Source organism: Mytilus galloprovincialis, chromosome 3 (genome assembly GCF_965363235.1).
Source record: "Mytilus galloprovincialis chromosome 3, xbMytGall1.hap1.1, whole genome shotgun sequence".
In the NCBI taxonomy this organism is placed as follows: domain Eukaryota; kingdom Metazoa; phylum Mollusca; class Bivalvia; order Mytilida; family Mytilidae; genus Mytilus; species Mytilus galloprovincialis.
The window spans coordinates 94,305,180-94,332,566 of NC_134840.1; the positions used below are offsets into that span (position 1 = coordinate 94,305,180).

General features: G+C 33.1%; 1 protein-coding gene across 1 annotated transcript; it reads left to right on the plus strand.

Annotated features, from left to right (window-relative positions):
* Positions 1-1,625: 1,625 nt before the first annotated feature.
* LOC143069420 (uncharacterized) lies at positions 1,626-27,244 on the plus strand. Its single transcript, XM_076244040.1, has 4 exons — positions 1,626-1,884; positions 24,000-24,068; positions 26,506-26,595; positions 27,092-27,244. Exons 1-4 carry the CDS (start codon positions 1,660-1,662, stop codon positions 27,140-27,142), a joined length of 435 nt encoding a protein of 144 aa, XP_076100155.1. The 5' UTR covers positions 1,626-1,659; the 3' UTR covers positions 27,143-27,244.
* The last annotated feature ends 143 nt before the right edge of the window (positions 27,245-27,387 follow it).

The window sequence follows — 27,387 nt, forward strand, 5'->3', positions numbered from 1 at the left end:
ATGTAAAACAATTCAGACGAGAAAAACTAACGGCCTTATTTATGTTAAAAAAAATGAACGAAAAACAAATATGTAACACATAAACAAACGACAACCACTGAATTACAGGCTCCTGACTTGGGACAGGCACATACATAAATAATGTGGCGGGGTTAAACATGTTAGCGGGATCCCAACACTCCCCCTAACCTGGGACAGTGGTATAACAGTACAACATAAGAACGAACTATACAAATCAGTTGAAAAAGGCTTAATAAAATTAACGGTACCAATTTTCTTGCACTTAACTCATCAGATAGACAAAAAATAAAAAAATAAGTATTTCTCAAAGAGAAATGCCGAAATACATTTTACCTACGGCTATCCCTGTTAAATTACTTTTTATCATAACAGGAAAAGGCATTTTAAGTCTCATTGGAATATATTAATCACAATTAATCTCAAACTTATGAAGTCAGTCAATAATGTCAAATTATGTTCAAACTGCTTATTTTTGGACGTCAAAAGTCGACCATTTTAATGTCAATTTCGTATATCTCACAAAATCTTGTTAGGCATTATAACGGTTACTATCAATTCCATTTACTAAAGACACAATGCTTCAGTAATGGGAGTTACAACGATTAACTTTAACGTTAATTTAGCTATTGACAATGAAATCCAATAATCCTCCCATTTTTATGAATTCCTTAATTGCAATTAACAGTATAGGTATAAAAGCATTGCAAAGTCTACAAACTAACTGAAATCATTTAGTTAAACCAAATGCTCTGACGCTAGTGCTTCTTTTCGGGATAAACTGAGAGTGAACCTGAACTAAAGATGTCTTCATTGACAAAAAGAAAAGCTTCATCCAAACATTCGTCTGAAAAAATCACTCGGACCAACGAGAATATCCTGAGCACAGATGATATTTCCACTACAATGTACTGGTACATTATAATAATGTCATGGTTTGGCTTGTTTTATCCCTTCGAAATTTTAAAAGATGGTCAAAATGAAAAACAATTTACGAAAACAAAATTACCACGATGTAGAAAGCTTAAAACAATGATGCATTTCGGATTTTGCTTAAGCCTTGCTATTTTACTGGGAATGAATTGTGTCAGAGCTACAGTTGGTATTTTTGTTGGAGACTTTCTAGATGAAACTAGAATCTTTAAACTTGTTCATGTTACATGGGCAACTCTTTGTTTTGTCAATTGTGCATCTCTTTTATACGTTTCTTACAAACCAGAAGGATTACGTGCTTTCTTTGATCAGTGGAATAAAAGTCGAGAATTTGCATTTTTAAATTTTGGATTTAAAACAAACGGAGAAAAAATCAAAACAAAAGTAATTGTTTATCTTGCAATAGCTTTTATCTTTGTTCTTTTTAACATTGTATCGGTCGGTATAATCATGTTTGGTGGTTTTGGATCTGCATCTGACTCGTTTTCGCTCGTCTTTTCAGCTCCATTTAAACCAACGACGACCGTAAAATTATTTTTTTATGCATTGGTTGTTATTGACAACATAGCATGGATATATCCAGTCATATTCTTTGTTCTTCTATGTTCTACTTTTAAAGTTGACTTAGAGACATACAACACGTTTCTTAGCAGTCAAACAAAGGAAAGCAACGGCAAAATAGGGAAATATCTCACTCAGCTTCGGATAATGCACTTAGAACTGTGTAAAACTATCAACAGTCTGGATAGTTCATTCAGTTGGCTTTTGTTAACCTGGTTTGTGCTTAACATCGGAAATGGCTGTTTTATAGCGTTTGTTCTTCTTAACAGTTCATATGACATATTTGGTACAAGTGTGCTCGTGTTTTGGCTTATTGTCAGCTGTGTTTATATAGGTGCAACATCTATATCAGCGGCCATCCTCCAGGAAAAGGTAATTTGATTCTAAATTATGAAATATTGTTTACGCGAAAACGAATAGAATGAAACTCATCATAGCCTTTGTTTATGTAAATCAAGATAGACAAAAGGGTGGGCAAATGTTTAAAAAAAAAATGTTCTATGTATAATGAAATTTGACGTTGTTTTTTTGTTGTTGTTGTAGTGACAGTGGAGTCATCTCTGTTTAATGCAATTTCAAAATTAGTCAGAGCTACTAAAAAATTGTTAACTCTCCATACACGCTACTGGAAATACCTTTGATTATGAAAAAGTCGGTATATATGATTTTCATATAACATTTTCATCCCCTGTTTAGTATATTTCTAGGATTTTGATTGGTTAATGCACGTCGTTACAAAACCCATAGCCCCTGGGTGTTGCTAACCCATATACCCGGACGATGCTAACCATTATAATCCCGGGGAACTTCACGCAAGATTTCCTTAGTTCGTGGTTGCTCCTTGTGAAATACTGAATTCTGTAGATTATCCATGATGTCTGTAATAAAATATTTAATTCATTAACGATTTTGTTCTATTATGCCGATCATTTACACTCATTTCATTAAATGCATCACTTGAAGTTGAAGGAATGGGACTACTGACCTAGCTATGCAAATGACCCACGTTAACGTCACGCCATCCATGACGTAACTCTCACAACATTTAGCGCCAACTTTGACTCAATCCAGTTTCTCTTTCTCCGTTGAAATTTCATTAGCAACACGACGGGTGCCACATGTGGAGCAGGATCTGCTTACCCTTCCGGGGCACCTAAGATCACCCCGAGTTTTTGATGGGGTTCGTGTTGCTTAGTCTTTATTTTTCTATGTTGTGACTTCTGTACTATAATTTGTCTGTTTGTCAGCTTATTTTAATCTATGAGTTTGACTATCCCTCTAGTATCTTTCGTCCCTCTTCTATCGGAAATATCTTTGAATATAAATGAATGAATGAATGAATGAATGAATGAATGAATAAATAGTTTATTAGAGTACAACCTGAATATAATACAATATAATGTACATTGAGTATTGACATAATGATTCAGCCAGCCAAATAGGCTTATGATGTACTATCAGGTTTTAACTTTAAATATTACAGATATAACAAAATGAGGTCAAAATTATAACATTTAAAAAAATGTAGACATGCGTATACTTCGATATTTACTATAGAAAGATTAAAACAGTTATATAAATTCACGTCTTATATTGGAACATTCTAAAATAAAGTTTGCTACAAGTTTGGTATTAGCATTTAAGAGTACTGTAATGGCTTCGTTTGGAGGTAGCTCATCAATGTGAATAGAAGGTAACTCCCGTAACAGTCTGTTTCGTGCATCAGTATAACGGTCACAATAGATGAGGAAATGTGTTTCATCTTCAATCGAACATGAATTACACAATTTACATCTACGTAGATTAGGTGGAATGTTTCTGTAACGACCTTGTTCAATTTCTAGTGGAAAAGTTCTAGAACGAATCCTTGCAAGTGCTGAACGTTGCACCCTTGATAAATGTATTTTTACATATGGTTCCGTTGAGAATTCGGACTTAAAAGTTTTATACGTTCTCAGTTTTGGCATTGTTCGCATTTCATTACTCCATCTATCTTTGAAGTCATCTACACATTTACTTTTGACTGTTTCTAAAACGTAGTTTGTAGAAATATTCTCGCCACTGTAGTTGATCAAATGCGTAAGATTACAAGCATTCAAAACTGTCTTGATATTGTTAAACCAGGTATTTTTGTAGCGTGTAGAGGTTTCAATGTCCCAACAGAACACTTTACGACAAAGTCTATTGTCTGGCATTTTCATGAGGCGACACCATTTGGTGTATCGCATTACACTGCGTATGAATATATACAGGTAGCCAACCCATATCCCCTAAGACAGCAGGAATCGGAGCACATTGGCTACTGCCAAGGAATGTCCTTATAGCTCTGCATTGTAATCTCTCAAGTGAGTCATAACCCTTGATACCCCATATTCTAGAGGCATAATCCATAACCGGGATGACTGTGTTGTCATATATCTTTGTGTATATTTCGAAGTCCATATTTCCCATATGCAAGAATTTGGATGTTAACGATCCTAATGATCTGCTAGCTGACGCTGACAGTTCATTAACAGACACCTTATAGTCGATGTTTTCGGACAGTGTTAGGCCTAAATAACGGTACTTTTCTACGTAATCTAATTCCTTTTGTCCGTTAGTATATATGATATTCATATACTAGAACCATGGATATCACTTCCAGGTTTTATGTTTTTAGTCTATGATTTAAAGTAGTAGAAATCAAATAAGTTAAAAAAAATCTGACATGCATTAACATTAAGGGACCCATTACCTTTAGACCTTTGGTGAGTTAACGGTATTCCCAAAGCAAGCTCATATGTTTTCCTAATCCTGAAACCAAAAACAAATCCTTACAAAAAACGACACACGAGGCTACATCTTGAGAGCAGGACCCCGTAAATTGCACGATGAACATGCATCCATTGTTTATGTTCAGAATATAACACCATATCGTAATGAATCAACCAAATATTCCACATGCCAAGAACGTATCCGATTCCTCTTTGACACTGAATACTAGCATTGTACGATATTAAACTTTGAACATTAATTGTCATCCCGGTTTTCTTAATTTCAATATTGCAAAAAAATAAATGTTACGAATTATGAACGCGTTAAAGTCAGACGGCTTATTTCGTCAGATTTTGTAGACTTCCCCCTTCTTGAATTGTCTTTGATTTCGGTAAATTTGTGTATACTATTCTGAAACTTATAGCAGGTGATCTCTGACTAATTGTGCATGATTTATTTATTTCTTTGAAATCGAAAACATTTGCGATCACGTTTCATAATCAAAACAAATCGTATCAAATCAGTCTTTGGCAAATTTCAAAATCTATTGTTTAACTGATTTTTTTGTTGTCTATGATGCAATAAAACATGTTCTTGGACTGTTTGATGGCAATATTTGGTTATACTTCATATGATCCGAAAATTGCCTTTTTAACAAGTTGTACCAAAAGAAAGAGAATTTGGCCGGACATCTATGTGTAATTGTAGTTTGAACAAAACGGAAATATTTATAAAAAGGTGATGCTGTTGACTGGAAGGTATCACTATGAAATCTAATATGAGTACTGTTTTAGAAATTCGAATTTTTTTTTGGAATCGTAATAATAATGAGGTAAAGTAAATAAACAAAACTACTGATGAAGCTTTCCACTCTGCTTAAATTGAATGTGTAGTCCTTATATATAATACAAGCTTTTTTCTAAAGCTAATGAAGTTTAAATGAAACATTGTTTGCTTATAGCAATGTGTGTTAATGGTTATAGTCATTTCTTAATTGACAAATCGTGAAAATATAATAGAACAAATTGTTCAAAACAAATATTCATCTATTTCTGATGATTAAAAACTGATGGAATGAATATGTTAGAAAAGAAGGTCAATACCAATTACAGCTACTGATTCCCGAAGGACTTATTTAAGCTATTGAAGTTACAATGTTAAATTAATGAATCAATGCTTCAATTTTTGTAATTGTCATTTTTAAAAGTATTATCTCAAAACCTTAAACTAAAACCAGTTTTTTTTGTAACAAATACGCATTAAAACTACTCATACAACTTCAGCCTTTGAGTCACATAAAACATGCAAACTCATCATAGATACCAAAATTAAAATTCTATATTTACGCCAGACGCGCGTTTCGTCTACAAAAGATGCATTAGTGACGCTCGAATAAAAAAAAATGCCCAAAAGGCTAAATAGAGTACGAATTTGAAGAGCATTGAAAAATCCTAAAAGTTTTGCCAAATACAGCTACGGTAATCTATTCCTGAGGTAGAAAAGTTTTGTTAACAATTAATTAATGATTTTGAACATCTCATTGAAACTCAAGTCAACACAGAAGTCCTGACTACTTGGCTGAAGATACCCTTGGGGAAATAAATCTCCACCAGCAGTGGTTTCTTATAAAGAAGAACAAAGAATATTACTGGAAATATCCAAGCTATTAAGTCAATAATACAACATAGTTGAAATGGAGTTGAGTAGACAAACAATCTGGTTTCTGATGCAGATTTTTTATGTATTATTGACTTAATAGCTTGGATATTTCCAGTAATATTCTTTGTTCTTCTTTGTTCCACTCTTAAAGATGACGAAGAAACATAAAATAGCTTTCTCACAAAGCAAATTAATGATAGCAATGGTAAGGTAGGAAAATATCTTACTCAGCTCCGGTTAGTGCACTTAGAACTGTTTAAAACTATAAGCAGTCCGGATAACTCATCCCGTTGGCTTTTGTTTTCTTGGTTTGTACTGACCATTGGAAATGGGTGTTTTACAGCTTTTGTACTTTTGAACAGTTCGTATGACGTATTTAGTACCATAATACTGCTGATTTTGGCTAGTTTCCAGTTGTGTTTACATCATTCATGTGTGGAACCTCAATCGCAGCAGCAACCCTCCATGAAAAGGTAAATTCGATAAATAATAATTCAATATCGAAAAATTATAGTTCAATATCGATATATAGCAATTCAATATCGATTAATATCAATTTCATACCGATAAGTTGACACTTAAAGGGTTATCAGCTACAAGATATATAAGAAAGATAAAATATGCTTTGTTTTGTTCAATCAATAATAAATAAAGGCAACAGTAGTATACCGTTGTTTAAAACTCGTAAATCTATGGACAAAAAACAAAATCGGGGTAAAAACTAAAACTGAGGGAAACGCATTAAATATTAGAGGAGAACACGACACAACATTCAAATGTAACACACACAGCAACGGACTAAGCATTAGACAAAATCTGATGAGAATAACCAATATAACATCAAACCCAAATACATGAATTTGGGATAGAAAAGTACCGTGACACGTCTTATAGTAATGTGAATTCACACTCAAATATTGGAGAAAACAAACGACACAACGGAAACTTAACGTAAAAATGTTACACACACAGAAACGAACTATGATATAACAATGGCCATTTTCCTGACTTGGTACAGGACATTTTTTAAAGATAAAAAATGGTGGGTTGAACCTGGTTTTGTGGCATGCCAAACCTCGCACTTTGATGGCATTGTTAAATATAACATTAAAATGACAACATAATAATACAGGGCTACAATACAAATAAATAGGAGAACGTATTAGGCAAAGAAACACATGAATAATAGATAACAAAAGGCATCAAGTTTAAAATTCAATACGTCAAAATATGCCTCGTCCACACAAGACTTACCGGTGACGCCCAGATATAAAAGTTCGAAAGTCAAAAAAAAGGGGTTACAAAGTTGTTAAGCTCTGAGGATCTTGAAATAAGGTACCGCTTTATGCAGCTAATATGGTTCATTTTTGTCAAAACAATCTTAAGAAGCATTGATGATGAATTATTCACTTGTAATGATTCGATCTCATTATCGATTCCCTATACACATAAACTCTATTTAACCCCTTGGCTAGAGATTGATACCACATGCATTGTGCAGGTTCAATTATTTAAATGAAACGAATGTCAACATTGAAAGTGAAACAAAGGTAAAGCAATTGATTGACTAAATTATTTGATCCACCAAACAAAAACCATTCTTATACAGGTAAAAACAATGATTAACATATACTTTTAATCTTTTATATGAAATTAAACAAACCAAGAAAAGTCCAAATGCACGAGTCTGGTATCTTTTCATATCTATATTTATGTTTATATCGCTTATTTGGCAACCGGGAGTGTTTGAAGGTCAACTCGACAGTTAATTAGATAGTGTCTCGACTAAAATACATAAGATACAGTGTACGAAGCTACATATTATCGGGATCATGTCCGGTATATTGTTTATTTTATAAAAGTAGTTTGTATGTATTTATACTTTTTTGATAATTTGGATATATGTTTTACATTTTAATGGTGAACATCAATTTGACAGCTAGTGCCCCTTTATTTATTATTCAATATGTTCAATATCGATAAATAGTAATTCTATGTCGATAAGAAATTAATGCAGGAAAACAAAATTCTTCCCAAAACTAGATGCGTTTGCATGTCCTTAGAAAAACGAACAATAAATAGAAGTTTGTGGTCTTTTAGAAGAAAAAAGTAAAATCACAAAAATACTGAACTTAGAGGAAAATCAATTCGGAAAGTCCATAATCACATTAGAAGACGGTTATTCTTGTTGTTGATGCTTGAAGTGAAATCGGGGTAAATGCAACAAATTGTGACCGTTAATTATTGCACCAAACGATGAAAAAAAGAGGTTAGGAAAAACACTTCTTATCATTTTGACACTCATTCATCATTAAGATTTTTAAAAAGTCAAAATTATATACTAGTACTCCGTTGAATTGAATATGTTAACCACCTAAAAAACCATCCTATGAAGGTTGATAATAAACATATCTTCTCAAGAATAACTTGAATTTACTTACACTTCCTGTTGACTCTACTTCGGCAGGGATATCGTCCGTCACGCAGGGCTTGTTTAATGATAGCGCCCCGCCATCGTTCAATTATCTTGCGCCATCGTAAAAATGACCAGCGTCATCGTTAAATTTCTCCCGTCGTTTTTATGGCCCAACGCCATTTTTTAGTTGTTATTATCAAATGCATGTAATTGCATAAACCTTAGGGTTTTTAAATTATGATTCAATACAGTTCTAACGCCTGAGGGATATCCGGATTGAGAGCGCTAATCACTTGTATCTGAGCTTGTACAGGTAGATCAACAAATCTTACAGGAGAATACTATCTGAAGATAGACGATTCGTTATTTTAGATATACGATTGGCCATTATTATAACATAGTTCGTTTCTGTGTGTGTAACATTTTTACGTTGTGTTTCCGTACGTTGTGTCGTTTGTTTTCTCCTATATTTAAGTGTGAATTCACATTACTATAAGACGTGTCACGGTACTTTTCTATCCCAAATTCATGTATTTGGTTTTGATGCTATATTGGTTATTCTCATCGGATTTTGTCTAAAGCTTAGTCCGTTGCTATGTGTGTTAAATTTGAATGTTGTGTCGTTGTTCTCTTCTTATATTTAATGCGTTTCCCTCAGTTTTAGTTTGTTTTCCCCGATTTTGTTTTTTGTCCATAGATTTACGATTTTTGAACAGTGGTATACTACTGTTGCCTTTCGTTATCGAATTATTCAACTAAGTTTCAGCAAATGCTTATGATAATTTAGATTAAATGAATAAACTAAAATCCAGTTACAATGCAAAGAACAGAGTTCCACAAGTCGAACTCGTGTTATTTTGACTTACGCAATTAGCATTCCCCGTTTTTAAGAAGTACAAAATAGACGTAAAACATTAATATCGATTCATCGCAAATAACTCCAGTACTGCTGTAACGATAATATAGAATTACTTTAAAAGTTAAAATGTAAAAACTTAGATATTTACTGTGAAGAAATATCGTATCGTAATTCCGAATTCATTTCGTAGTTTACAATCAAATTGATACATCCGCGTTTCCGGTTTATATTCAGACTCGAAAGATACATGTTGCCTATCATTAATTTGCTAGATAAAGTCATTTAAAATCTTTTCATTTGTCAACATTTGCTTTACGAATTTCTTCGACCTTTTACATTACCAGTACGAATCTTTTTGTTTTTGCTGCAAATTAGCTATACCGGTAATGCATAATGGTTACATGACTTCTGAATTTGTCATTGTCAAGCTCCACTTGATTTTAACCCCCCCCCCCTCCCAAAAAAAAGAATAGAAAGAAAACTACATGGGGACCTTCATGACAGATTTTGGTCATTTTCGACTAATGGAGGACCATGAAGGCTTTGCATTTGAACTGTTACAAACGGCAATTAATAAATAAATTCATCATGAATACCAAGACTAAATTTTGTATATACGCCAGACGCGCGTGTCGTCTTCAAAAGACTCATCAGTGACGGTCGAATCAAAAAAGATAAAAGGGTCAAATAGAGTACGAAGTTGAAGAGCATTAAGGACCAAAGTTCCTAAAAGTTTTGTCAAATACAGCTAAGGTAATCTATGCCTGAGGTAGAAAAGCCAAAAATATTGATACGTATGTAATGGAAATTCAAATAAAAATAATTTAAATAAGCAATGAATAGTATGTTCAACTTTCCTTACATGGAAGGATGAAATACTTTCGATCACGCTACACTGTACAGCGTAGACACGATTTTTGATGGTGCAAGTTCCTCTATCGTTCAATTTTCATCCATCGAGACCCCTGGTTACAGACTCGATCCTCTGAATGTATTTTGAGAGAATGTTTGATTTATTGAAGATTGATTTGCTTGATTGAGTGTTTGTTTGCTCGATGTCTATTGCCAAGTATTTAATGAACTAAAAGGTCTCAGAGATGTATGATATACATCAATGTTACAGCAAACCAACAAACTACAAATAACCATCAGAAATTCATTTTGAGGAAGATATGATAAATAAATCTACAAGGTGGTGGGTTGCTCGGCATGAAGGATGGAAAATTTGACTTTCAAATGTGTTTTGATAACTAATCTTTGATGGCTCAATAATGTTTTACACAACTACGAAACTAACTCTATTTATTAAAATTTTGTCTCTTCTTTAAGTCAATTTTTTATAAGTAACTCACGTGCTTATAAAATATCGTTGAATCTTATCGCTGAATCGTATCGCTGCGATCAACTCGATATTTCTATGAATAAGCTTAGATGATTCCTACCGGCTGGATTGTTCACGGAATTTTTTAATTATAATTCCTTCAAGGGTTTTGGTATTTATTCAACCTTAGCTTTATTATCTTAATTGTTTTGAGTGTTTCTGATTAGGTAACTTCATAAAAGCGCTTTAGATCCATACATTCATAGTGTCTTTTTTATATTATATGTCTATGTTTCAGATCGGTACTTTTTATGCCCCACCTACGATAGTAGAGGGGCATTATGTTTTCTGGTCTGTGGCTCCGTTCGTCCGTCCAGGTTAAAGTTTTTGGTCAAGGTAGTTTTTGATGAAGCTGAAGTCCAATCAACTTGAAACTTAGTACACTTGCTGCTTATGAGATGATCTTTCTAATTTTTAAGCCAAATTAGACTTTTGATCCCAATTTCATGGTCCACTGAACATAGAAAATGAAAGTGGGAGTTTCAGGTTAAAGTTTTTGGTCGAGGTAGTTTTTGATGAAGCTGAAGTCCAATCAACTTGAAACTTAGTACACTTGTTGCTTATGATATGATCTTTCTAATTTTAATGCCAAATTAGATAATTACCCAATTTCACGGTCCATGGAACATGGAAAAGGATAGTGCGAGTGGGGCATCCGTGTACTTTGGACACATTCTTGTTTTTAATCTTTTTTGTGCTTAGTATCGGTTTGATTCGTATAGTCCTTTCAAACTAATTTTAACAGTTTATTTTGATGTTCTGTTGTCCCTCAACTGTTTAAAGTTTCACAGAGAGCCTATAATACTTTAATTATTCTTTTTTTGCTGTCTGTCATAATTGTTTTCGTTTAATATAAATTTTTAGACTTTTATGGCGTCCCATTGTCTCATTTGGTTAAAAGGTTATTTTGTCTGTGGACAGTTAATTATAAATGTGTTAATTTCTATTCCTATGTCGATTAACCGCTATTTTTATAGGTTCATCAGGTCATAGAGATTCATTAATCAGAATAGATTTTATAAGGTTTTATTATGACATGAGGTTAGATTACAGCAGAATAATCTCGCTTCTCGCAAAATAACATCAATTATGTATTGTTTCATAATCGACAGCTGAAACGAAATTCCGGAAGCTTAGTCTTAATTTTCGTTCGAACACACCATACCACCCATATGGAAATTTCGTTGTCTTCATCAAAGAAGAAACATTTGGATTCTAAGAACAAATTTCCTCCTAAGGCTTATGGAAAATCCACTTTATTTCTAAATAAAGTCGTGGTTCTTTGGAAATATAAAATTGGATGAAAATCGTATTTTCTGCACTCAGTAATATCATAAAAGTTACAGATCAAGTTTCAGTTTCTTCAGGATGAAAGATTTTTGCTGATGTTTTTGCCCACTTCCTCATGATTTCGAAATCACCTGATCCGGTTTGGTAAAAAGTAATTCAAATTTAGATTTCTAAACAGTAAGTTGGTTTTTAGCTTAAAATAGATGCATGTTCAAGGATTCGGTTGCGTCAGCAGTTGTTAGTAATGTCCGCATCTTTAAATAAATATTCTGTTCCCAAAAGGATAAGATGAAATGTCCCTACTACTATAGTACCACCATACTATGATATAGTAGGAAGTGTATCATTATAGCAAACGCAGTACCGTAATGAAATGCAGCAGTGCATTATCATATGACAGGCGAGTTAGTTTTCCTAGTTGGATTGTTTTACATTGTCATATCGGGGCCTTTTATAGCTGACTATGCGGTACGGTGACCTATAGTTGTTAATGTCTGTGCCATTCTGATCTTTTGTGGACAGTTGTCTCATTGGCAATCATACCACATCTTCTTTTTTTAGTGCTCTTGTCTTGGCTTATTACAAGTTGGGTTTATATATGTGCTACATGTATATCAGCAGCTATTCTACACGAAAGGGTAATTTAAAATACTAGTTGGTACTTATAAACGTAGAAAGAAACTCAAGCACAAACCCTTATACGTTTTCGAAATCTGACATACGGACCCCATAATGCAAATTGATTTCTCTAAAAGGACACCTTTTTCGGGAATATGTACAAAATAGCAAGTCACTAAGTATATTTGTTGTTTTGAAATTATATATATAACAGTATGAAAATTCCATAAAACACAGACGAGCAGGATAGGATGATCATAAACCTCAATTGATATCCGTCAAATTATTAATTTAAAAGTGTAACAATGTATCGATACTACTGTTAGAACTTCTCAAAATTGAGTTTTTTGTGGATGCACTCCTATATTTTTTTTATGTTGCATATATAATTATGATATGGAATAAGTAAGCCTTAGTCGCACACACATCTTTTCCTAAACAAGTCTGTCGTATATACCGGTATTCACGTATTTTATCAGTAAAGGACGACTCAATTTGCCAAGCCTGCCAGGACAAGAATTTGTTAATTCAACAAAAAAAATAGATTTTGAATTAATTATTGAAATGCTGACTCCGCTTGCCGTGACAGTGCAAAGGTATTCGTGTTTCTTGAGATAATCTTGTCTTATTTTTCTTTTGAATACACTATAATTTTGAGTGTTAATTTCAATATAACAAAGCGTTATACATTTATAGTATAAGATAAGATTTTTTCTTCTTTTATATTTTTCTCTATTGAATTGCACATTTTGTCTTCCCAATTGAAAATTACTCACAAATCCTCTATCCCAGTACTGGGGGGTTGGATAAAATCAAAGTAACATAAGTTACAAGATCAACTCGAAATGATTGAACTCACTAGTGCATTATGTTATCAAAGTTACATATCCATCGGTACAAAAATCTCGATTTCTCTGATTTACCAATGGTTTCCTTTTCTGGTTTGTGACATATAGACAGAGTGTGCATTCAAATGGCAGGTGGTGTATGCATATCAGGATATGCTACACTTATCAAGCCACCCGTCCTCAATCTTTTTTGAGTTTCTGCTGTTCTTCAGTTTTTGTGTAAATTGATTTGTCTTCTTAATCGATTTATGAGATTTGAACAATAACTTTATATACTAAACAGTAGGAGTTTGTTCGTTATTGAAGGACCTGCAGACACCATCAATTGTTCATCTCTGAGCCTGTGTCTATTTGTCTTCATCCTCATTATTGTAAGACGTACGGCGACCGTTAATTATTCATCCATGTTTCCTTTGTCTGTTTGTTTTCATCCTCATTATTTAGGCCGTAATGCGACCTTTAATTGTTCATCTTTGCTTCCTTTGTATATTTTCCTTCATTCTCATTATTGTAGGACGTACGGCGACCGTTAGTTGTTCATCTGTTTCCTTTGTCCATTTTTCTTCATCCTCGTCATTTTCATGTTGTACGTTGCTGTTTTATGTGATAATCCGCTGTATACACTGTATGATAGAACGAGACAATATCTTTAATTGTAATAATTGATAGGAGTCTAACCTTGATTGCATGCATTGTGTAGAAGTAAAATGGGTCGGGAGATATCTGTTTGCGCCAAAAATGCGTCCTTTTGCGCCACAACTTTTTTTCTCCAATGCTACGTTTGCGCCATAGGTTTTAAAATTACATGCCAACGGGTCAATCGAAAATGTATAGCGCAAAAATTTGGCAGCAGTCCTTTTGCGCCAATTACTGTTTTTCAGGGGTATCATTTGCGCCAAATTTTGTTTTCCAAATGTATCAATTGCGCCAATATTTAGAACTCATTTGCGCCAATTTACCTGTACACATATCTATCATAAATATTAATGATTAATATTTATTTATTCTTATTTTTGGCTTAAAAAGTATCGTATGTTCGGATATTTCACCAAGAAGATGAGCATCTGGAGAGAAGAGACGTAAAGTGCACTAGAAAGTCAATGTACAGTGAGAGAATAAAAACTTATTGCTTTGCTGAGTATTTAATAAAGATATGCCAATAGAGAAGAAAATAGAAGCTTTTGCTGACTATGTTTTAGCCACATATGTTCTTTATTATTAAGAATTATTATGAACTGTTTTATGCATTTCCTCCTTTAATGTTTGTGTTTTTGGACAAGAAAGTGACATTACAAGCTACTACATACATTAAATTGGGAAGTACCCATGCAGCAGCAGTAAGAAGAAGATATGTTTGAGAAAAAGAAACATTTGCCGTGTAAACTGCCGGTTCCAAGTCCGCATAAAGGAGTAGGGAAGTCTTTGTTCTTGTAATTGGCGCAAATGATACCATATAATTATTTAACCTGTGGCGCAAACGTAAAAAAAAGTTGTGGCGCAAAAGGACGCATTTTTTGGCGCAAACGGATCTCTCCCAAAAATTTAATGATTATAGGTTTAAGTTTTAAAATGATTACTTTCGCAAAACCTTTTTTGTGTGCAACTATACACCTTATCGCTATTCCCGGCTGACCCGTCCGCTTGAACTTTTGACGTCAACAACAATCACTTTTCCATTGTGGCGTCAGACATTTTGTTTTATGACGTCAAAATTTTACGGGAACCTGTGTGATTTTCAGCAATGGCGGACAAATAGCGATAAGGTGTATTGTTTTCGTGATTGGACCACTCTTATCGTGTTATTGGATATTCCTGTCAATTTCGAAATCTCCAAAGGTTTATTTTCAACAATGAATAGATGGTTTAAACCTTAAATCTAACCGTGAAAAACGAATGTTCCAGTCTAAAATTTCAAACCAAAAAAAGACCTTTTATTGATATTTTCAAACTCATTGTATATCAATGGAAAACCTGAACCCATAGAGAAAAAAATGCTTTTAAGTGCATATTGTTTGTTTGATTGGAAAGAGGAATTAAGATGTCGAATGCAAAATCATTGCCATTTTCCATTTTCTTGTACGGCTTAGTTTACAATATGTTAGAAACAGCACTGAGTAAAACTTACATTATGTGTTTAACTTATGGTCTAAATAGTCAACGAGGATATATTTAATTAAACCACAGCCTTTTATCCTTCAACGTTTTTTTAGTAACTTTTAAAAGCTGTTTGTTATCCAGTAACTTCAGAAGGAAAAGAAAACCTAAAAAAAACAAGAACCGTTTCTTGGTTCTTGCAGTTTTAAGGGTTAGAAGACGGGGCGAGCGAGTATTTTGCATTCGAGCATTAAACTGGTTAAAAATAAACTGGCCTCTAATAAAAATGATATTATAGTGCAAGTAAATATGCATCAATTCCAGAGTAAAATTAAATAAAAGTATATTTATTTAAGTAATTAAAATGTAAAGAAAATCAATACCAATTATGATTACTAATGATATGATGATTCAATAATTAAAGTTACAACGATTACGATTGCGTTAGACTATTGGCATACAATTTAAACAATGCATCCTGAACTCCAAGGAAAATTCAAAAAGGAAAGTCCCCAAACAAATGGCAAAATCAAAAGTTCAAACACATCAAACGAATGGATAACAACTGTCATATTCCTGACTTGGTACGGACATTTTCTTATGTAGAAAATGGTGGATTGAACCTGACTTTGAAAACATCATGGCTTCATCGACAAGGAGGAGAACAATATTCGAAAAGTCGTCTTCAAAACTTGCTTGGACCATCGAAAACACTCGGAACACAGATGATATTTTGTATACTATGTACTGGTACATCACTTAGAACTATGTAAAACTATCAGCATATTGGATAGCTGTTCCAGTTGGCTTTTGTTTACTTGGTTTGTGCTTAACATTGCAAATGGCTGTTTTATAGCATTTGTACTTCTACACGATCATATGAAAAGTTTGGTACAGCAATGTTGGTGTTTTGGCTCATTTCCAGTTGTGTTTATATAGCCTTCAGCTCTGTCTCGGTCTCCATTCTGCACGAAGAGGTATTTTAATATCTGTGAAAATAAACGAAGACATCTTTTTACACGGTGAACGAGTAAATTTATATATTTTTATATAAATGGTTTAAACCTTTAGTCTAACCGTGAAAAAAGAATGGTCAAGTCCAAAATTTCAAGCATAGAAAGGACCTTTCATTGCTATTTTCAAACTCCTTGTATATCAATGGAGAATCTGAATCCATTGAAAAAGAAAAATGCTTTTAAGTGCCTGTTATTTTTTTTATTGGAAAGAGAAAATAGTTGGCTATTTTCTATGTTCTTGTTCGGCTTAGTTTACAATATGTTAGAAACAGCACTGTGTAAAACTTGTATTATGTGTTTTACTTATGGTTTAAGGAAGCTCGCGTGTCATGTTTTGAATTTTAGTAAGATTTTCGGAATCCTCTGGTTTTATCCATTTGAATTGCCCGGTAAAATTACCTGTTTTTCTTTTTATAATTCTTTTGCATGTATAATGATAAGCTGTCTGTTAATGTCTTATAAATTTTTTTTTTTTTTTTTTTTATAGTTTTTGAGGACTTGAACTTGCCATGATAAAGTTATGAAAAGTCAAGAGAGAACATTTTCCCGCCAAAATTTCAATGGCTAAAACAAGCACGGTGTCAGCAGACCTATATATATTTTTTTTGCTTTTTTGCTTCCTTTATTAATCCCCTATCAATATATGCTATAGTGATTTATATATCTTAAGACTTCGTGTTTGATGAACCAGCTTAGCTAAAATTTATGTAAATAAATATCTGAGCGAACTCATACTTAAACATTTCGGCCGTTTCCTAAAATCAATTAAGGATAAAGGATTCTTGAGGGGCCGATATGAACCCTTTCAAGGTTTACAGGCAAAATGTGATCCTGAAATGAAAAATTTATCGTTATGAACATAAATATTAAATAACAACAACACAAAACTCCAAACAACCAATAATGTTTACAGTGCTTGGAACAGCATCAGATTCGCTCTCGCTCGTTTTTGTAACTCCATTTGAAATGACAATGACCGTAAAAGTGTTTGCTTATGCAATAAATATTATTGACACAATAGCATGGATATTTCCAGTTATATTCTTTTTGCTTCTCAGTTCAATCCTAAAAGATGACTTAGAGACATTCAACAGCTTTCTCTACAAGCAAACTAAGGATAACTGTGGTAAAATTGTAAAAGACCTTACTAAGCTTCGGACAGTACACTTAGAACTATGTAAAACTATCAGTATATTGGATAACTGTTTCAGTTGGCTTTTGTTTACTTGGTTTGTGCTGAACATTGCAAATGGCTGTTTTATAGCATTTGTACTTCTTAACGAATCATATGATAAGTTTGGTACAGCAATGTTGGTGTTTTGGCTCATTTCCAGTTGTGTTTATATAGGCGTCAGCTCTGTCTCAGCCTCCATTCTTCACCAGAAGGTAATTTTATGTCTATGATAATAAACGAAGACATTTTTTTATACGGTGAACGAGTAAATTTATATATTTTTATAAGCGGATTTAATAAAACAAAATGTCATTCGACTAATGATATTGAATCAAACTACACAATAGTTCACGTAATGATAAAAAAAAATAAGAATAACCAAGATACAAATTCAAAATGTTTTCCCGTTTCTCTGGTTTTTATCACGTGATTAGAAAGAAAATGAAGTGTTGTTACTCTCTCAACAAAAATATGGATTTCGGTTAGTTATACAGGAGATTTTGGAGTAAGATTTCAACAACTGTAAATATTATACTTTTTGAGCTTATTGGCTAAATTTCGGAGATCTTGAACCCATATTAGAACTTTTTGATAACAACAAAACTATTATTTTCACTGAGACCTGTCCTGTATACCCTGGGGGATAAACAGTGTATATATTGAAAACTGTTCATTAAACATTGAATGAAAGTGGACTTTGGACTATAGTAAAATCAGCTGTTTTATAGTAAACTTGACCTATTCACCTATAAGAACAACCAATCATATAAAAAAATGTCGATGAGCGATACGTCGAGGTTGATTAAAGAGAGCCGAAGAATAGTTGACGCTTCCAATGATGTAAATCTGAACTCCGGCACATTGCTTAACATGATTTTGGAAATAGTTACGGGTATCGACTCTACAATGAGACGAATGGAAACAAGTATGGAGAAGCGCCTTGATGATTTGAAACAGGATTTCTTAACGGTGTCAGCTAGGGTTAGAACATTAGAAAACCAGGCGAGCGATTTCAACAAAAAGCTGTCAGACTGCGAGACTAGCTGCCAAGGTGTTAGCAATCTTTTCGATCAGGTATCTGGACAAGTAAAAACTAACAGACGTAATATAAACAATCAGGATACGAGAATTAAGAAACTCGAAGACAACACCATCGTCCGACCGGGTGTTCCACCAGTCATCAATTCAAAGGAAATTGAGTCCTTAAAGGCAGCCATTCTTGACTTGCAATGCAGGTCAATGAAAAACAATCTGATCTTTACGGGATTGCATAGAGTTCCGGGTGAAGATACGGAAGAGCTTTTGCGATCTTTTCTATACGATGAGCTGAGGATCGACTACAGGATCGAATTCGGCAATGTCCATCGATTCCGAACAAAGGGGGACAACAGAAGAGCACCGATAGTTGCAAGATTCCTATATCACCGTGATCTGGAATATGTTTTAGCAAATGCTACCAGACTAAAAGGTAGACCATATGGAATACGGGAGCAATTTCCTCATGAAATTGAACAAAAGCGGAAGGAACTGTATCCGGTGTTAAAACAGGCCAAACAGCAAAATAGACAAGCCTCTCTTGTGCGTGATAGGCTATACATAGACAATCAGCTCTACATTCCTGACAGGGTACTAGAGGACACTAGAACGGAGCATACTGGCTCTTCATCAACAAACCATGACACGAGCCCAAAAGGGTCTTATTCTAGTGATACCCCTCCTAGCAAAAGACAGCGACAGGGACCGTCTCCTGGCCCACCGCACACAGATGATTCACCAAATTCTGGCAGATAGGGGAATGGTGCAAGAGGACAACCTCAAAAGAAATCGAAAAATTATGAAACTGTGAATAAGAAATATACAATTAACAATGATAGTTTAAATATTTGTTTCTTAAATGTTTGTGGACTTAAGAAAAGACTATTGTCTCCTGATTTCATTGACATTTTGCTTGAACATGATATCTGTATTTTTGTTGAAACGATGTTAACTGATTTAGATAATTTAAACTTACCAGACGATTATATTTATGTCACAAAAAATAGAAAAAAATTTAAAAAAGCATCAGGTGGAATAGTTGTTATTTATAGAAAGAGTTTAGAAAAAGAGTTGAATTTCTATAATACTGAGAGTCAATTTGTTTTATGGTTTAAAATTTCGAAATCAATTTTGTCACTTAATTCAGATGTAATTTTTGGTTGTGTTTATGTACCACCTGAAAATTCTAAGTATTCTACTATAGAAGCTTTTGAAGAATTGGAAAATGAATTGAATATCCTTACAAACACTGAAAATTGTTATGTTGCCCTAGTTGGCGATTTTAACTCAAAAACTGGGTCTTTACCCGATTATATTATACCTGATGAGTCAGTTGTTAGTATGTTTGATTTAGATTGTGATGCTGATATATTAGAGTATTTGTATGATTATGAGAATCTGACTCGAAACAAAATCACCTTACAAAGAGTGTCTCAGTGTACATGTAGACCTAATAAGTATGGTCATAAACTGTTAGAGTTGTGCAGAAAAAATAATTTATACATTGCGAATTCAAGAGTTGGATCAGATAAAGATATTGGGGAGAAAACATGTAACGATTCAAGTGTTGTTGATTATTTAATTATTTCATCAATGCTCTTCCCTTTGATTGTTTATTTTGAAATTGCTGACTTTATACCGTTATATTCTGATTGTCATTCTTTTATAAATTTTAGACTTCAGGCCACATTTAGTAAATCAGATTCAATTGTTATCAACAATAGAAATGATAAAACTTTTGTCAGGTGGAAAAGTGAACAGAAATCTGAATACGTTGATCGAATTCACAATGATCCCGAAGGTATTTTGACCACTGTTATGAATAAACTGGACGAATTGTCCGTAAATAATGATGCAACTCAAAATGATATAAACAATATAGTTTTAGATATCAGCAAAAATTTTAAAGATGCGGCAGCCGAAACGTTTGGGAAAGTAAATAAACATAAACATTTTTACAAACATGAAAATTCAAAACCTTGGTTTAATAGAAAATGCTCGATGAGTAGAAAAAAATTTCATAAAGCTCGAAAGAGATATAGTTTTTTGAAAAATGCTGAAAACAGAAGTAAAATGAGACAAGCTAGTAAAGAACATAAAATAACATTAAATAAATCTTTTGCAGACTATCAACAGAGAGCTGCTGATGAGTTGCGTAACATTTCTAAAAAGGATACAAAAGCTCTATGGAAAATCCTTAATAATCTAAATGATAGTAAAAAAAAAGATAACAATGACGATATATCTCTAAAAGCATTGTATGATCATTTTAAAATACTTAATGAAACTGTTGAGACAGAAAATGATTTCGAACAAGATTTGGAATTTGATACTCTATCAGACGATGTTGAGTTATTTTTAAACAGTCCAGTAACAGAAGATGAAATTAAAAAAGTTGTTTCAAACTTAAAAAATGGCAAAGCTTCAGGTAGTGATGAAATTTTAAATGAGTATATAAAGAATACAATTGACGATTTAATGCCAATTTATGTTAAGCTATTCAATTTGATTTTAGATACTGGAATTGTTCCAGACAGTTGGTCTAATGGATTCATGATTACTATATTTAAAAATAAAGGATCAAGATCTGATCCCGAAATGTACAGAGGAATCACTTTGAATTCATGCTTTAGTAAAACTTTTTCTGCTATGTTGAATTACAGGTTAAATAATTATGCAGATCACGTAGACCTGATTTCAAAGTCACAAGCAGGTTTTCGTAGAGGATTCTCTACTGTTGACAATATATTTGTATTGTATTCGTTAATTACTATATATTTTTCATTTGGTAAGAAGCTATTTTGCACTTTTATAGACTTTAAAAGCGCTTTTGACACTGTATGGAGGCCAGGATTGTGGCAAAAAATGCAAAAATCAAACATTAAAGGTAAACTATTTAATGTGATATATAATATGTATCAAAATATAAAAACATGTGTCAAGAAAGGAAATGAATTTTCAGAGTTTTTTATATCTCATACAGGAGTAAAACAAGGTGAAAATCTATCACCTTTTTTATTTTCTTTGTTTCTAAATGATTTAGAAAGTTATTTTGTGGAAAATAATATAGAAAGTCTAAATAATATTTCAAAGCTGTGCTTGGAATCATTAGAAATGTATGTTAAATTGTTTATTATACTGTACGCAGATGATACTGCGCTATTGTCTGAAAGTGCAGAAGGATTACAAAAAACCCTTGTATGTTTTGAAGAATATTGTAAAAAATGGAAGCTTAAGATTAACACAAGCAAAACCAAAGCAGTGATTTTTAGTAAAAGGAAAGTAAAAAGAAATCAGAATTTTATGATATATGGTGAAAAAATTGAAATAGTTGATTCCTACTGCTACCTTGGTGTACTTTTCAATTACAACGGTAGCTTTTGTACAGCACGAAAAAAACTTCTTGTTCAAGCACAGAAGTCTTTGTATGCTCTATACCGAAAAATAAAAAATATATGTATTCCCGTCGATTTGCAGCTAAAACTTTTTGACTCATTGGTTAGTCCTGTTTTATTATATGCTTCAGAGGTATGGGGATTTGAAAATAAAGAAAGCATTGAGAGAATACACCTTCAATTTTGCAAAAACATTTTGAAATTAAGAAGCAGTACACCAAATTATATGGTGTATGGGGAACTCGGAAGATTCCCTTTGGAAACCATTATTAAACGTAAAATGGTGTTGTTTTGGAATAACTTGTTATCGGAAAATAACAAGTTATCTTCCATTATGTATAAATTAATGCTCAAATTACATTTTCAAAACCCCGCAAAATTTAAATGGATTACGTACGTTAAATCCATATTTGACGAAAATGGAATTAGTTTTATTTGGCAAAATCAACTTCCATTGGATAAACTGGGATTAAAGAACATTATTTCACAAAAACTGAATGATCAATTCATCCAACATTGGTTTTCACAAATGAATAACTCTTCAAGAGGTGCATTTTATTCATTTTATAAAGAGGAATTTCGTTTGGAAACCTATTTGATAAAGTTGAAGCTGTGTGACAGGATTTATATGGCAAAACTCAGATGTTCAAATTTAAAAATTCCTGTAGAAACGGGAAGATGGTCCGGAATTCCAAAAAATGCACGAATTTGTCATCTTTGTGGAAATGGAATAGGAGATGAATTTCATTATTTTTTTAAATGTCAAAAACAGGAAATAAAACTGCTTAGAAATAAATATATTCCACAATATTATACTGCAAATCCAACGGAGTACAAATTGAAACAGCTTTTAACATTTTGTCATGTAGAACTTTACAAAAACTTAGCAATATTTTTAAAAATTCTTACACGATACTTGTGATTTATGTTGGTTTTTAGTTGAAAGTTATGGTAGTTTGTAAATTGACATTTGCTATATTTTCCCATGTATGTAGCATTATTATGTTTAGTGTGAATGTATTGAGTATAAACATGTGTATACGTGTATATATGATGTCCTCTTGTACACCTATGTGTCTGAGGTTTATTAATAAAGTATTGTCTATTGTCTAAAGATTACATCATATTCGCTATAAAAAAAAACAGGTTCGAAATAGGTTTGTTATATTAAATACGGGTGAAATGTGTTTATCAAATCTATCATAAAAAGACTTCCAATCAATTAAGGAAGTGTCTTCGCTAGCCGAGGATTACGATTCGATTCCCTTCTCTCCACGGGTCTTTAAATTAATTCGCAATTCGTTATTAAAGTTTAAAAAAAATGCGAATTAGATGAAATATTAGTCCATCATATCCCATCCCATCCCATCATAATTTTTACGGTGATGCTGTTGATAGAGCTAGTTGATAAAGAATCTTATTTCTAAGATTATACTAGAAATTAAACTTAAGATGCATTGAAATGTCTCTAGTATCTTGCACTAACTGCGAGTACTCATAGATCCGTATTTTCGAGTTTTGTTTTGATGTCGTTTTTATTTTTTTTGTCTTTTGTTTTTGTGCTTTGTGTTGATCGGGTGATTAAAACAGTTCGTTCTTTAATTTCGTTGATACACCGCTCTCGGGTGAAAGGAGAGATTGTCTGCTCACAAAAATATGATTAACCTCATCACATACTGAGCATGTAATTCAATGGTTGCAGTAATGTGTTGCTCGCCGTCTGACATATTTGTTTTTCATTCATTGTTATATGATTCGTTTTTGAAAGTCGTACCTAAACTCATATTGTTCACATGTTTGACCTTTGCAATCGTATCGTGTCTCTTTAATTTTTATCGGCATGTTTGATTCTCTTTTTTTACAATCAAGTGAGGATACAAAATCCTGTTTTGAAATGTTGACCGAATTTGTAAACAACACTCTATATGTGTGCTTTTATTTCTTGCAGGCTCATGCACCATTAGAGTACCTTTACGACATAGACGTTAATGACATCAAACCGGAAGATCAGCCTCAGGTATGATATTTTTTTAAATACGTTGGTTGCAAAGAAATGCCGTGATATATTAAATGATCATGACATGAAATATTGAGTTAGGGAAACGAACTTAGCATAAAAAAAATAAAAAAAATGAAATAACAGTATTACACAAGGCCGTAACTACCCTTGAGGCAAGTGAGGCAATTGCCTCACTAAAATTTCGACACTAATTTTTTTTTTAAACATATATATAAATATAATAATCGTTTGTTGTTCTGTCTCAACCTTAACTTCTATAACTTGTCATCACTCCTTTTAAACTATTCTTCCTGGATATAACTCAGCATCTCAACGGGTGATGTTTCTCGATTACATTAACCTAGTAACGATAATCATCAGGGATCTCTAGTTAAAAACAGGCTCTTGCAGAAAAAGGAAAAGTGACACTGAAGGTAAAGAAGGAATAATTCTAGTAAACTAGTTTTTTTTTTTGTGAACAGAATCTGAGTATTGCATATAACTTCATTAGAACAATCCAAAAACGATAAGTAGACTGACAAATCAAGTACTGGTCTTCGGAAAGGGGCAGTCCTGTCTGCGTATTCATTTCTCCGTTTCACCAACTTTTGACAAATCAAGTACTGGGCATCGCAAGGGGACAGTCCTGTCTGCGTATTCATTTCATGAACTTTAATCTTTCTCTTTACAGATAAATAAAATATAAATAATATGAAACATGTATGGATTAGTTTTTATCCATGTTTCTTTAACCTTAAAAATTGAAAGAATATCCCATATTCCAGTTTGATATTATTGAGGAATGGTAGAACCTTTAACACAGGATTTTGTCTTTACTTATTCGGGACTACGGAATTTCGTTTCTTTATATTCGGGGTTTCGGAATCGAACACCCCAACCCCCAACCCTAAATTTATAGATTCTGGAACTAAAATACCACCAACTATTTCCAGAAATAATTTGAAATTACGGACCTACATGTAAACGTCAAAAACTCCATTCCAATTCCCCTGTACCCATATCATATATACTTATTCTAGATAGAATCATATACATATATCTTATCTCATTATATCCCTAGTTTGTCTACTCTTTGTCAGCGTAAAAGCGAGTTTAATATGTTGTAACTGCGACTGTATGGTGGTGCTTACAGGAAAGCTTAATTTCCTTTTGCAAACAAAACTGTTACTACCGATGCTGCTACCGAATTGTTGATGGAGAAGGAATTGGAAGAAGACATTGATCATTGTGTTGATGATGGTGATGATAATGTGCTACCTTTAGAAACACTGACTACCCTGAAACGACTGAAAACTTGGAAAAGAGCATGCATGAGTGGCGAGAGATTGTGCGGTCTTGCCATGCTCCCTTCATCGCGATAAGGATATCAGCAGACCAAATTATGATTCTGAAACGATTTGACTGAACCGGCCATAGCAAACTCTGACTGAATCGATGTTTGTTCTATGTTCTGGCAGCAGATTCAAATCAGTAATATTTGGATGATTATCTAACACACAAATTAAATAAAGTTGTTAAAAATTTGGTGTAAGTAAAAGTCTTAAAATATGAAAAATTTATATAAAAAGTGTCCAAATTCAAATCATTATGAAACTCTCTAAAAATGCCTAGAATGCAGGATTTTGCACCATTCATTTCATACCCTCCAAAAAAAATTTTCGCCTCGCTTCGCTCGGCTCAATTATTTTGCCTCACTAAAATAAGATGCCTAGTTACGGCCTTGATTACACACCAGTCAAGAAGTTAGATCGTTTGTGCTTTTTCCGATAATAAAATACACTGCAATTTATGTATCAGACCGTCATACTTACGTTAATTCTTTATAGAATTTCTGTGCAAACATTTACTCTCTGCTTTGCAAATGCCTATTCCGCCATTGATCACGATGTTGCTATAGGAACTCCAATCCGAAATTAAACGTCCGATATCTGAATGTTATCAAGATTTTAGCTTGTTTTCAGTGAATTGTTGCATTCTTTGATACGATATCCTTGTGTATTTTTACCAATATATTAGGTTTGTAGTTTATAAATTATAATACAAGTATTATAGCGATTCAAGCTGAACTACCTATGTCGCCTCGTGGTAAAGTGACGAGTCCACTCTACCATTAAACAGGTCATACCAAAAACTTTAAAATGAATCATGACTTGTATAAGCTGACTTGGGGTAGGCGCAAAAATAAGGCCGGGTTAAACATATTTTTGAGATCTCAACTCCTATACCTCTAGCTAATGTAGAACAACAAACACACAGCAATACGCACAGTAAAACTCAGTCCAAAAGAAGTCCGAGTCCGATGTCAGAATATATAACAAAAGAAACTAAGCAAAATGACATGTCTGATTTGCCGCTATATGTGAAGTAACCAATATAGATCAAATTAATTAGATCCCACACTTTTTCATTTCATGTTATCTATTGTTATTTTCAGCTGTATTTATTCCTGTCCAAATTAACAAGTTCATCCGTAGGTTTAACAGCCTTTGGTTTGGTCACCATCACAAAAGAACTCCTTCTAACTGTAAGTAACATTTTTTTCCGTCCCACAATTTCATCTAAACTCAAATTTTGATTACTATATATACAAACTCTTGTCTCGTAATTGGCTTTTGGTTCCTTTTGAAATTTTATACAAACAATTTATACATATGGAAAAGCATTGGTATGGTCTAAAGGTCATGTCTAATCTTATGATTTAGTAACATAAAACTTGTTAAATGGGGGATTCGAGGGACAATTGTCGCAAGTGTCGCTGCAACAGTGTTTTAAAGAAATAAACAAATTTGAAAAGGGTACCTTTGGCTGGTATCATTGCATTTTTAGAACTGACGTTAAAAGTAACATATATCGCACGGAACGTGTTTCATAAGAGTCTTCTTTTTACTAATTACTAAAATGCATATTTTGGAACATGTGTCCCCCTCCCGCAAAAACCTGATATTTTGACAGTTGTCATGAAATCCCGTCAATAACTGTTTTTTCCCATATTACATTGTGGGTTTTTTTTTGTATTTCAGTTAGCTGGCTTGTATTTGACCTACTTCTTCTTGCTGTTGCAGTTCAGATAGCTGTTTGAGATAATTATTCTGTCAGCACCATCTTCAACATATACATCTAGTTTGCATTATTTTATACAATGTTTAATCCTTTGAAATAAATATCAAAATGTATTTTGTTTATATTCGCCCATGAACAGATAATTCCTGACAAGAATAACAATAAGCATAAGCACATAACCAAAGTCGGAACCAACAGTACTATAAAATGTTCAATACTAGGTTTACATTTCGGAGCATTTGAATTTGTGAACAGT

What these genes read in the sequence shown, in the direction of transcription:
- LOC143069420 (XM_076244040.1), top strand. Translation starts at nt 1,660, where the DNA reads ATGCACTTAGAACTGTGTAAAACTATCAACAGTCTGGATAGTTCATTC. An exon ending in CGGCCATCCTCCAGGAAAAG is followed by an intron (nt 1,885 to 23,999) that starts GTAATTTGATTC and finishes TATTTCTTGCAG; the next exon opens with GCTCATGCACCATTAGAGTA. An exon ending in CAAAAGAACTCCTTCTAACT is followed by an intron (nt 26,596 to 27,091) that starts GTAAGTAACATT and finishes TTTGTATTTCAG; the next exon opens with TTAGCTGGCTTGTATTTGAC.